Source organism: Penicillium brevicompactum (genome assembly GCF_028827555.1).
Source record: "Penicillium brevicompactum strain IBT 35665 chromosome Unknown utg000009l_segment0_segment0, whole genome shotgun sequence".
Lineage (NCBI taxonomy): Eukaryota > Fungi > Ascomycota > Eurotiomycetes > Eurotiales > Aspergillaceae > Penicillium > Penicillium brevicompactum.
Genome location: NW_026623212.1, coordinates 742,800 through 754,343, shown reverse-complemented (window position 1 = coordinate 754,343; position 11,544 = coordinate 742,800). Strand labels below are relative to the sequence as shown.

The window sequence follows — 11,544 nt, the reverse complement described above, 5'->3', positions numbered from 1 at the left end:
TACCTAGCGGTAACGGCCTCTGTATAGCTTGGGCCCCTGCCAAGCGCGATGATGATGATGACTACTGTGGGCTCACATGGCGGCGGCGGCGGCGATGATGATGATGTGATCGAAGATGGACCTGGATCTATCGCGGGCACACATGGTGGCGGTTGGCGGTGGAGGAGGCGATGATGATGATTCCCTTTTTTTTTTCTTTCACTATTCCAACCGAACCAATGGGTAGCAATGTGCGGGACCTTTCACAGTTAGCCCCGGAGATGCGGTTGCCAACATCCACGGATGTGTCTACCCAGGTAACGAACCTTGGAGTGCGGAGTGAATATGTCTTGATTGCTTGAGTGATGATTTTGTTGTCGATATTTACGTGTCGATATTTACGTGTCGATATTTACGTGTCGATATTTACGGAGGATTAGGTAGCTCTTGAGACCACCAAATGTTTTATCGGATAACTTTTCAGCTAGGATATTACTATAAGACAAGATACAAATTAGGTGGCATCTGGAAGGTACAAAGTTATCAGATTAGGTAGGTTATCCCATGAATGCCAGCAGCAAATACTATTTGGGTCGGGATGGACATACAGTCGGCATATACAGCGCAAGCGGCGCAAGCGGAACAAACAGCACAGGCGGATGTTCAGCAGAAGTTCGGCATACTCGGCTCATGTCGCCAGCGGTAAGAACAAGTGTTACCACAGAGGCCATTGGACTAAGAGATTCAGGTTAATTAGAGCATGGTCAATGTGAAGGATGAGAAGCAATTAAGATTAAAGTGATTCGCATAGGATACCAGTGATCTTTAAAAGCCTACTGAGTGGTGTTGCCTTAGCCAAAGAACTAACACTTGTACGACATTGTGATGTCTCACCGAACAAATGAAACATTTGGTAGAAAGAATAATCATCGCCATTGGCGGCTCAGAAGTGCTTTCTTTAGTCCGCGAAGGCACTGGAGTAGGTTGCCGGTGGGCCCTCGTCTGCCCTCATTCATCATCCCTGTACGATGTTAGAGTTCAAGCATCGTTGGGGGTTTGCTTGCATTTACCAAGGACTTCCTTTGGGATTGGCAATCCCCACCCGTTGATCGGGCCTTCACTCTGCACTATGACCAGCGCGGTGGAATGTTCGAAATAGGAGGGGAGTTCAAAGAACCAAGATATCCATACCCATAGGAGAAGGTCCCGGCAGTATTCGTCGGGGATCTTTTCCTGCAGACCTGTGACCCAGATATCTACCATGATATGCAAGGCCTCCTTGCACCCATAGAAGTCTGCGATGACAGCAACTTTGGCCAGCATTTCAAGCGTCAGGTTGCGCTGAACTTAATAGTATTGGCCATGAATTATCCGAAGGATAAGCAAAAAGGATTTGAGGTCCCAGCCGTCTGCCATAACTTCGACATAGCCTTTCTGTGAAAATTGCGCGCTCTCCTTCCACCCGCCGGTCAACATTGCTTTGAAAACCGGGGACGCAAGCATCATGTGCTTGGCGGAGACCTGGATGTACACGATGGGCGAGTCGTCTGCCCGGCACCCGGGTGCATTGTCGTAGAGAGAAAGAGCACCGGAGGCCGATGGGTGTTGCAAAATGCCTTGCTCTCCAAGTTTCTTCTTTGTCTCTGCAGACAAAATCGGCGAATTTGGATCGTCGGTCACTTCGGTGCTCTCGCTGACAGAGCTTTGAGTATCGATATCGTATTCTGGAGGAGAGGAGCTTAGATCCACAATCCCTGCAAATGGCGAGTTTGCATTGAGTAAGACGATGATGACTTCACCATCATGGTCGATGATATGAGTTGTTTGCGACATAGTGAGTGGAAAGACGAAAGGACGATAGATGAGACAGTCTTTGTTGGATACTTATGTCTTGAACCAAAGGTAAACAAGATGAATTAAGAGAGGGAGGGAGGCCGAGGCAAAGTGAGAGGCAAAGTGAGATTGAGAGTGAGAGAGTCCGCAGGTGACAGTTAGAGAGAGCGCTCTCTGTTCCTCCTGAAGCTTAATATCTAGACGCTCCAAGAATCTTGGAAATTGGCCATGCTCCATCGTCGCTCCATCTCGTCCTAGACTACCTCCTTCTTACGGTAGAGCACTTTACCGTCCTTCTCGGCTTCCAATCTAAGATGGCAGACTCTGTACACTACTCAATATTGTGGACGTCATGGATAGATTGTTTTGATGGTTACTTGCCGATAAGTCCCATTTCAACTGGGTTCCAGAACATATTGATGTCGAGAACAGCCCACCTTTTGTTGCCGGTCGCGGGAGAAAGACTCAAGAGGACCACGCGACGAGCTATCAACCTAGAGTTCTCGTCTTTCCAAATGGAGCTGCCATCAGGCCTGTTAGTGCCCACGGGCATACCGCATTGCAGAGGTCCCACTTGATTCTCACCAGAGATGCTAAAGGTCGCTACTTTCTTCCTCTAGACTATGCTGTTCATCTCGAGATGTTGACCCTCATCCATCACACGTCGTGACTGTCTGAAGAATCTTCGACTCCAGAATCAATGGTCATCATCCAACCTTGGGGGGTCACTGGTACAGTACCTCTTCATGGTCAGTGGCTTGGCTCGCAGTTTATAAACTTCCCGATTGTGGCTAGCTGCTGGACACTATTCCAGCGCATCTGGGCAGTCTTGAGAATCCAAGTCATAGTATCTATATAGACAAGAGAAGAGCCACCTGAGCAAGAAGTCACGGATAACCTTGCAAATCGGTTACGCATATGGACCTAACACCGGGGTGGCCATCCATGGATATATTATACACAGAAACAGGATGACGAGGACCTCGGGAACCTGCTGCTCTTCTAGGTCTTGATCAACATTCATTTCCCACTCCGAAGACCAATGATAGATACCTACCTACCTCCAGAGCTATGGTCCGGCTGATACTGTGCTAGTGGTATTTGTACTTTGCGGACGAACCGTTTACATCACTGATATGGACTGCCCATTGTCCAGGTCCACAGGTGCGAGCCTTGAGAATTTCAAGTTGAATTTGCTGATGAAGTATGAAACGATGAGCATGTGTAGTTGCACAGACATTAAGGCGTGTCGTCCAGGGCATAGAGATCATCCCCACCGCCTTTGGCCCTAAGCCAGGAACGGGAAGTCTATTCTGCCGGTCATCACCGCTCGCGTGAGAAGTCGCCAAGCCTCGCCTCGCCAACTTCCGACTTTGCCTTCTTTTCCGTCTTTTTCAGGCTGTTCTCGGTACATTGCAGTCTGCATATCATTGCAGCGTCTACTTCGTCGCATCGCATTGGATTACTTGACTCCGGTGTGTAACCCTCTCCTCCTTGGCTACTTCTTACTGATCGATTTCCCTGATGTCAGACTTGACCCGCGCCCCACTATATCGCGGGCCCACAGAGAAAATCACTCATTACCAACCAAACTGCCGCAGCAAACATTTTTTTGCAGTTTTCCCCCTCATCTCGAGGTCCCTTTCCCCGAAGACCCTGAACACACTTGCATTTGCAAATTTAAGCGAGAGATCTCTTTAGTCTCTCAGCTAGCCCCGAGTAATCAATCCTTGATCTCGGGCACACATTGGGCGACTGGGTAAGATTCTCCGAGACTTCTTCCTAAAACCCCCGCCGATGTACACGATTGTGGCCACAAGCTTCCTCGTGCCAATTTAAGTCGAAATTTTATTTCGCCTTTTATGAGCCCAAAGGACCTTCTGCGTTCATTGACCAAGCCCGCGAAGTGAGTGTTCTCCTTTCCCTTGTTCTTTCGACATGCGTCTCGGCGCAAACACAAAATACCTCAATTGGGGTGCTATTATTGGATCAAGTTACATGGTCAATGCTCTATTTATCTGCATCAACCTGGTCACACTTGTTCACATCTGCCTCCGGATTTTTCTTTCTCTTGTGCCCACTTCTTTTTGTTCTCCTTCGTCTTTTCCAACATTGTCACTAACCCACATACTGTCCTCAGGCCTCGATAACACGACTCCCGTCGTCACCAATTCCCACGTTTCCCTACGTCTTTTTTTTTACAAAGCAGCATTCTCGTCTGCTAGACCCGATACTTTGACGGGTATCGGTATCTTCCAGAACGAGGGTACCGACTGCAAGTCACAATTTCTCTTAGCAGCTTCTTCCTCGCTTTCGCTTTCCGCCCTCCCTAGCAGCCCTTCGGTCTGTTTGGAGATTATTCGCCTGGTCTGACCAGTTACAAATTTTTCAAGGGCCTTCTCTTCTCAGACGGGCATCGCCCCCTTGTTCGTCTGGGTAAGTAGACAGTGCTTCTACAGCCTTCTTCATCGAAGTTCATAGGGCGGTCCGACGTCACTGTTTCTACTTCGTTCCACACAAGTACCACAGCTCAAGCTGCATCATTCACCATGGTTTTCGTCGGTATTCCACAGAACTACACTGCTTCGCCATCCTCTTTCACCGGGACCCCGTCTCTGACAATCAATTATGAGGCCACCCAGGATCTTGACTCGACAAATGCGTTCGAGGGTCCAGAGAAGCTGCTCGAGGTTTGGTTTGCGCCATCTGCAACCGAACTAGGTGCTGCCGGTCCCGAGGGTCTCAAAAAGGTCCCCGGTGAAATCTGGAAGGACATGTTGGATCTTGTCAACTGCCAGGTGCTCTCTGTCATCTCCTCTGAGGAGATGGATGCGTACCTGCTCTCTGAGTCCAGCATGTTTGTCTGGCCGCACAAGTTGATCCTGAAGACATGTGGCACCACCACATTGTTGTCCGGTCTCCCTCGTATCTTGGAGATCGCTGCCTTGTTCGCCGGGTTCCCTCGGGCCACTGCCCCTGCATCTCGGGGCATCACTGTGGCAGCAGCTCCGTACAGAGTCTTCTACAGCCGAAAGAACTTTTTGTTCCCCGATCGTCAGCGCGGCCCTCACCGCAGCTGGCGTGACGAAGTTCGCTCCATGGACAAATTGTTTGTCAATGGCAGTGCCTACATGATTGGCAAGATGAACGGAGAGCACTGGTACCTATACCTCACTGAGCCAGGTACCATGCTTACTCCGCCCGCGAGCCCCAAGGAGGAAGTCACCTTCCAAGAGACCCAAACTAAGGTTCTGAACTTCCCCGATGCCGCCCCGCGCACTGATTGCAATGAGCATGATGAGACTCTCGAGGTTCTGATGACCGATCTTGACGAGGAGAACGCCAAGCAGTTCTACCTGGATAACGCTACCGCTGTGGCCGAAAAGCGCCACCGTGAAAAGGAAGGAGCCGACGATCATGTGGACGTCTTCAGCAACACTTCCGACATGGATGAGGAGACTGGTGGCATTCTGCCGCCCGAGCTCACCACCGAGGGCCACGCCTTGGGCACTGTGGTTTCCGAGTCGTGCGGCTTGTCCGACGTCTACTCCAAGAGCAAGTTCCCTGATGCTCGCATTGACGCATACCTCTTCACGCCATGCGGCTTCTCCGCCAACGGTGTCGTGCCAGCTCCCGACAACGGTCCAACTCATTACTTCACCGTGCACGTCACCCCGGAGCCTCAGTGTTCTTACGCGTCCTTTGAGACCAACGTCCCGCACAGCCAGAACGGCAAGGCCACTGCAGACATCATCAAGCAGGTCATTGAGATCTTCAAGCCCGGCCGATTCAGCATCACTTTGTTCGAAACCAAGCCGGCTCTTGATGAGGTCGACGAGGCCAATGGCGCCCACGACCCAGCGCACGCTCAGCGCCAGGCTGCTCGTCGCAGCAACAAGATGGAACATGTCGAAGGCTACCGCCGTGTCGACCGCATCGTCCATGATCTGAACGGTTATGATCTTGTGTTCCGTTACTACGAGCGCAATGATTGGAAAGGGGGGGCACCTCGACTTGGAGAGAAGGGATTCTAGGAACCTCATCATGTGTGGTTCTGAATGAACTTCTTCCGGTCGCGGCTGCGACCTTTCTACTTGTTCAGTTTCCTGTCAACTTTGCGCTGCTTTATTCAATTCTTGTGTCTTTTTCGAATGTCTTTCTCTTAGCATACATATTGCACAGCACTGCATGATCACGCTGAGCGATTCATTCTTTTTTTGTTTCAGATTAGTGGATTGTCACCTATTGGCAAGTTCAATATCATGTTTAGTTCCTATTGTACATCTTTATATGATACTTCATGTGCTTAGACTTTAGGTCAAGTGAGATACTTCGATAATCTTCGCTCGTCGTGGCTTTAACAAGACTTTTGACGTAGTCGCGTACCCGTGCGTCATTGTAGGGCTAGGTGATATCCCAGATAAGGAAAGCGGTGAGGTGCGTCCTTATCGCGTCTATCAAACTTCGGATCCATCGTAGCTTGTGTCACTCATCCCCCGTTGCGATTCCATACTGTTAAGAATTGTTCCAGCGCAAAGCTCTCGCGCATGGAAACTGCGCCAATCCATTCTCCTAGCTTCTCGATTCGCAATCCCGGAGGCGCGTCACCGCAGGTGTGAAGAGTACCGAAAGCTCCACCTTGCGCCTGAATCCTCCAGTTGACTCGGATTCATCTCACAATGTCGTCACCTCCGCCTTACCAATCGTCTTCCAACCCCCTCAAACGACCCTCGATCTCCTCGACTTCCTCGCAACCGCTGGGCAAAAAGCAGCGCATGCACCCGCTCCGTCAGACTTCATTCCCGACCGGTATTGATCCTGAACGCAGTTTTGGTGGCACAAGTGACGCTGGAAGTGTCACTGGCAGCTACACGGGTAGTCTCGGTGGAGCAAGTGCAGATGGTGTCTTTGCTGGTGCGGCGAAGGGAAAAAAGCGTGGGCGCAAAAGCAAGGTGGAGAAGGAGCGCGAACGGGAACAGGATGCTCTCAGCGCCAGAGGAGGAGAGTCAACACGCTTCGGATCTGTGGAGAATGAGGGCTCCGTGAGAGGTGGTCCTTCTGGCGGCGGCGGTGGTGGTGGCGGCGGTGCAGACGACGGGGATGATGATGATGAGGACGACGAGGCTGAACTTTTCGGCCAGCAGGAAGGTGCTACTGATACAGAGGCCGAGAAAAAGAACCTAGCGTGCGTTTTCGATTCTCAACACATTCAATACGTTGTCAAGCTAACATATGGATAGGATTCTGGTTGATGCCTTCAATCCCATGCAGTCAGAGCGATACGACCTCTTCAAGCGAGCGAAGCTGCGCAAAGAAACCCTTCGCCGCATCGTCAATCACGCTCTCTCCCAATCCGTCCCGGCGAGCGTGGTTACAACCGTCAACGGTTTCACCAAAGTCTTCGCCGGTGAGATGATTGAAATGGCCCGTACAGTTCAGACCCAGTGGGCCGACGCGCATGATCTCGCTGCACGGGACGCTTTCGAGGCTGAAGAAGCCGCTGCTGAAGCCGCAGCACAAGCAAAAGCCTCATCGGGTGCTACAGCCTCCAAAACCTCAACACCAACTCCGGCTGGCACTCCGGTTCCTGGGACAGGCACCAATGGCGTCAAAAAGGAGCCCCAAGACTCCGATAGCACACCCACTTCTTCTCTCCCGCCCCACAACAACACGCAACCTTCGCTCAACTCAACGTCAGCCCCTCTCCGCCCAAAGCGTGAGTTCCGACCACCGCCTAACCCACATCGAGGCCAGCTTTTACCCGCCCATCTCCGCGAGGCGGTCAGACGAACAAAGCGAAATGGCGAGGGTGGTGGTGTTGGTTACTCCGGAATGAGTTTGGAGAACATGGGGGTTCGAGGATCTTATACATGGAACTCAGGAACAGCGGGTGGACGCCGACTATTCAGATAAACTCTACGGCGACTTCTTTTTTCATTGCATACTGGCGCGAGGCTCTTATTTCACTTTTCATGTCTATTAATCATATTGGTTGTGGTGGGTTTGCGTCGGAATTACTAGGGCGGACGGGGTCCGCGAGCTGTTTGATATCACGATTATTTGGAACATATTCAAATCATTTGAGACTCCCTATCGGGTCTCCACTCGCAGCCTCACAGCCCTTGTAAGTCGTAGACCGATTTCCAATCTTTGTTTTCAGACCGTGGGCTTTATCTCCAATGATTGACAGCTGCATTCTCATGAATCTGACCTATGCGACTAGGGAGGTCGGCGTCCGATCTTGGCAGTGGCGCATCTATCCGATTCATTGTTGGCGAAGAATGCCCCGAGCGTTAGTTCGAGCTGTTTGCTGCTGAAAGTACTCCATACTGCGCGGTGTCATGAGACTGTCCTTGCAAACGATATTGCAATCCATTACTCATGTACACTCGCCATTCGTTGAAGACAATAACTCAGGATTGCATTTTCAACCCGGGTCAACTCCGCGGCCTTGGTGTAACAGACCATGGCTCGGGGCACGCGAGCGCCCTCCTAGATGACGCTACTCCGGAGACTGGTGGGTTTGTAAACTTCTGTCCTGCTGCCTTGCTCTCTGTGCGCGGATCGTATAGCTCAGATCATGCCCAGGGTATTGTTTGTCATTGGCATTCCAAATATCTGTACGCAGAGCAGAAGCACACAATACCTTGTGCGGAGTAGTTGGATGTGAGGTTGAAAAGAGGTACACAACTGATCAAAATCTGCGGAGTACATGATCTATTTACATCGTGTTATTGTTCCAGGCACAAGCCACCAGGAATAGGAATGAGGGTGATCATCCGACCCTGCAGAACGCCCAAGCGCAGGGCTGCAAGGGTGGATATCCGGCGTTTCCATAATTGCGAATGGACGATCACCCCCACAAACAGATCTCGCTGTTATGTGGGACTGCTCCACGACGGACAATTCCTCACTCAAAAGCGTGGTGGGATCGGGGAGGTATCATTGGATGTAGAAAATACTAGGAGTTCAAACTTCCTTCTAGGCCGCGTCAAGGCAGAGGCTTCAACCCCCTTCTTTCTTGGCTGATGCGATCGCCGAGTGGCTGTTTCTGTTGATTTTGGATTTATGTCTGGGCTGCGTCTCTGGGGTGTTTGTGTTCTGTCCTAAACCTTCATTTATATCCTCACTTCTGGCTGGAGAGGGCGTCACGACTCGACCTTCGTGTCTACTCCATAGCCTGGCTGCTTTCCAAATTGAATTCTTCCGTCCTTTTATACTGATAATGCAATACCTCCAGCCATCGCATTTGTACACTCGTTTGATAGACACAATACCGACAGCTCTACCATGGTCTTCTGGCGATTCATCAGTGAAGGGAGACCCTAGGAAAAGCGTCAAGTGGATTGATGTGAGTCAGATATCCATTTCCGAGGTCGTAGTCAAGGAATGACAGGAGTCTAATAAGTATCTTGATCCAGGGCCTCCGGGGCATCGCTTCATTTTTAGTGGTACTCACCCATCTCGCGCGAGCATGGGATTATGACTTATTCTCACCACGCGACAACGAAAATGCAACCCCACGGATCCTCCAATGGCCGATCCTGCGCATTCCCTGGCAAGGCCGAATTGGCGTGACCATCTTTGCCTTCTTGACCGGCTACGTCTGCGCGCTGAAACCACTGAAGCTCTCGCGAGCAGGCGATACAACCAGTGCATTTGTGACAATAGCAAAAAGTGCCTTCCGTCGACCGCCACGACTCATATTCCCATCGACCATTGCTCTCGTGATATCCTGGGTCATTGCGCAGTTCGGGGGGTTTATTGTTGCGAATAGGTCGGACTGCTGGTGGTGTCGATATGCGGCGCCCGATCTGGAGGATTCGTTCTGGAAGGAACTTGTCCGTCTGCCAAAGAATTTCTTGTCGACTTGGACAACGGGATATATGGCCTATGATGATCATCAATGGGCTTTGCTACCGCTGCTCTTGTCGTCGATGCTGGTCTATATCACGCTTTCGGCAACGATGTTTGTCAAATTTCGGTTTAGAGTGTTGATTTACATCGGCATGATGCTCTATTTCCACCAGAATACAGCGAAGAACATAGGTTCGTTGTCCCTGCACTTCATTCTTGATGCTCGAATTGAAACTACTGGGAAACTTCATCATATGTGAAAGCAACTACTGACTCGTCTAGAAACCTTCCAACTGCAGGCCATCTACGGCATGTTTCTATGTGACTTCTCATACAGCAAATCCCTGAAAGATTGGATCGAAAACCACCCTCGCGGTCGAAAAATGCTTACAATTCCTCTAACTATAATCGGTTTACTGATCGCCTCATATCCAGGCGAACACCCAGAATGGGCAGGCTGGTCGAATCTAATGTTCAAAGCAAGCCACTTCATCTTCCCACCAGAAGTCAACATTGGCAAACGCTACACCGCACTTGCAATTGACCTGATCATTCTCGCAATCTTCTTCTCCCCCTCGACCAAAGACTTCCTCTCCAGCCGATTGCTTCTCTGGCTCGGCAAGCAAAGTTTCGCTGTATATCTTATCCATGGCACGATGCTTCGCGTCGTGCTTTGCTGGATGCTGTATGGAATCAGTGGACAGCCTTGGCAGGGGCCTGAAGCTCTCACGGATGATCAACGTGATGACTGGCTTCCTCTTCGGTCTGCGTGGGTGGTCGGGGTGAGCATTCCTGTTTGGATAGGGTTGGTATACGTTTTAGCGGCGTTGTGGACGGCGTACGTTGATACTTTCTGCGGTTCTCTCACACAGAAGCTGGAGCGGGCTGTATTTGTCGAGGATGAGAAGACCACATTGCCGCTGCCTGCAGTTTCGATTCCTATGCAGACCACTTAAATTCAATCCCCTCAGCCCTGGAATACCTGTGGATTTTGGTTGGATTGATTTGCAGTCTATGTGTATGTATATCAGGCGTTCGGAGACACCCTTGGACCTGTGCAGTCAGTTCCGTGTTTTTCGATGAATGCTGTTGTCATGGGCAAGTTCCTACGCAAAGTGTTCAAAAGCGAAGAATTACAAGGTCCGAGATTACCTCAGCTACCTATAAATAAGAAGCAAGAAGATCACGTCCAGCCCATTTGCCACCAAGCCCTGATCATCAAATGTTACCTAGGTAGCTCGGCCCCCGGGGCCAGGCATAAAACCTTTGGTATGCCCAGGTGGGGACTTCAAGTATGGGGCTCAAATCAGATTACTTGGTTGCTGGTCCCTTGCCATGGTCTGGGACATTTCCCCCGGGGTCCGTTCTTCCAACTCATTCAGGAACTTCAGAGAGCAAACACTGCAGCCAGGACTTCATTCTGTGGAACCCATCGATGGCCAAAAATGACACGCTGGGTATTCCTCGGCCAATGGAAGTAGCAGTACACTCACCAGTGCTGATTCTCAGCCGAGCTCATACAACTATCCCTGCACAATCCCCCAAAGCAGGTCTTGTTGCGCGGGTATCTCAGCCGTTACTTCTCGCTCGGTCTCTACTTCGTCGGCGTCCACTATAGCAAGCTGTTTCGACCATGTGGAAAGGTGATCAAAGACAATATTTTGAAATAAGCAAAGTGAATGAATTAAACGAATCCGAAATCAAGAAATTGCACCTGTTCCAACTAGTCAGCGTTGATCATACCAGGGTGCTTGGATGGTGGGGCTGAGGCTAAAGCGACCCCCAATTTCCCAGCGATTCCGTTGTTTTCCTCTTCGACTATCTCAGTCATGGGTTCTACTGGCCAGATTACTCTCTCTCTGGAGCTATGACACC

The 11,544-nt window shown here is 50.6% G+C and overlaps 4 protein-coding genes across 4 annotated transcripts; 3 read left to right on the top strand and 1 right to left on the bottom strand.

The window, feature by feature from the left end:
• Nucleotides 1–905: 905 nt before the first annotated feature.
• On the bottom strand, nt 906–1,812 carry N7506_011731 (uncharacterized protein; the record flags this gene model as incomplete). Its single annotated transcript, XM_056961022.1, has 3 exons — nt 906–1,000; nt 1,050–1,320; nt 1,399–1,812. 3 exons carry the CDS (start codon nt 1,810–1,812, stop codon nt 906–908), a joined length of 780 nt encoding a protein of 259 aa, XP_056805556.1.
• Nucleotides 1,813–4,361: 2,549 nt separating this feature from the next.
• N7506_011730 (adenosylmethionine decarboxylase SPE2) lies at nt 4,362–5,846 on the top strand (the record flags this gene model as incomplete). The annotated part of the gene is made up of 1 exon (XM_056961021.1): nt 4,362–5,846. The coding sequence occupies one exon, from the start codon at nt 4,362–4,364 to the stop codon at nt 5,844–5,846; it is 1,485 nt and encodes a 494-aa protein (XP_056805555.1).
• Nucleotides 5,847–6,491: 645 nt separating this feature from the next.
• N7506_011729 (transcription initiation factor TFIID subunit 11 family protein) lies at nt 6,492–7,725 on the top strand (the record flags this gene model as incomplete). The annotated part of the gene is made up of 2 exons (XM_056961020.1): nt 6,492–6,997; nt 7,053–7,725. The coding sequence occupies 2 exons, from the start codon at nt 6,492–6,494 to the stop codon at nt 7,723–7,725; spliced, it is 1,179 nt and encodes a 392-aa protein (XP_056805554.1).
• A 1,312-nt stretch (nt 7,726–9,037) lies between these two features.
• On the top strand, nt 9,038–10,625 carry N7506_011728 (acyltransferase family protein; the record flags this gene model as incomplete). The annotated part of the gene is made up of 3 exons (XM_056961019.1): nt 9,038–9,163; nt 9,234–9,861; nt 9,952–10,625. 3 exons carry the CDS (start codon nt 9,038–9,040, stop codon nt 10,623–10,625), a joined length of 1,428 nt encoding a protein of 475 aa, XP_056805553.1.
• Nucleotides 10,626–11,544: the final 919 nt, after the last annotated feature.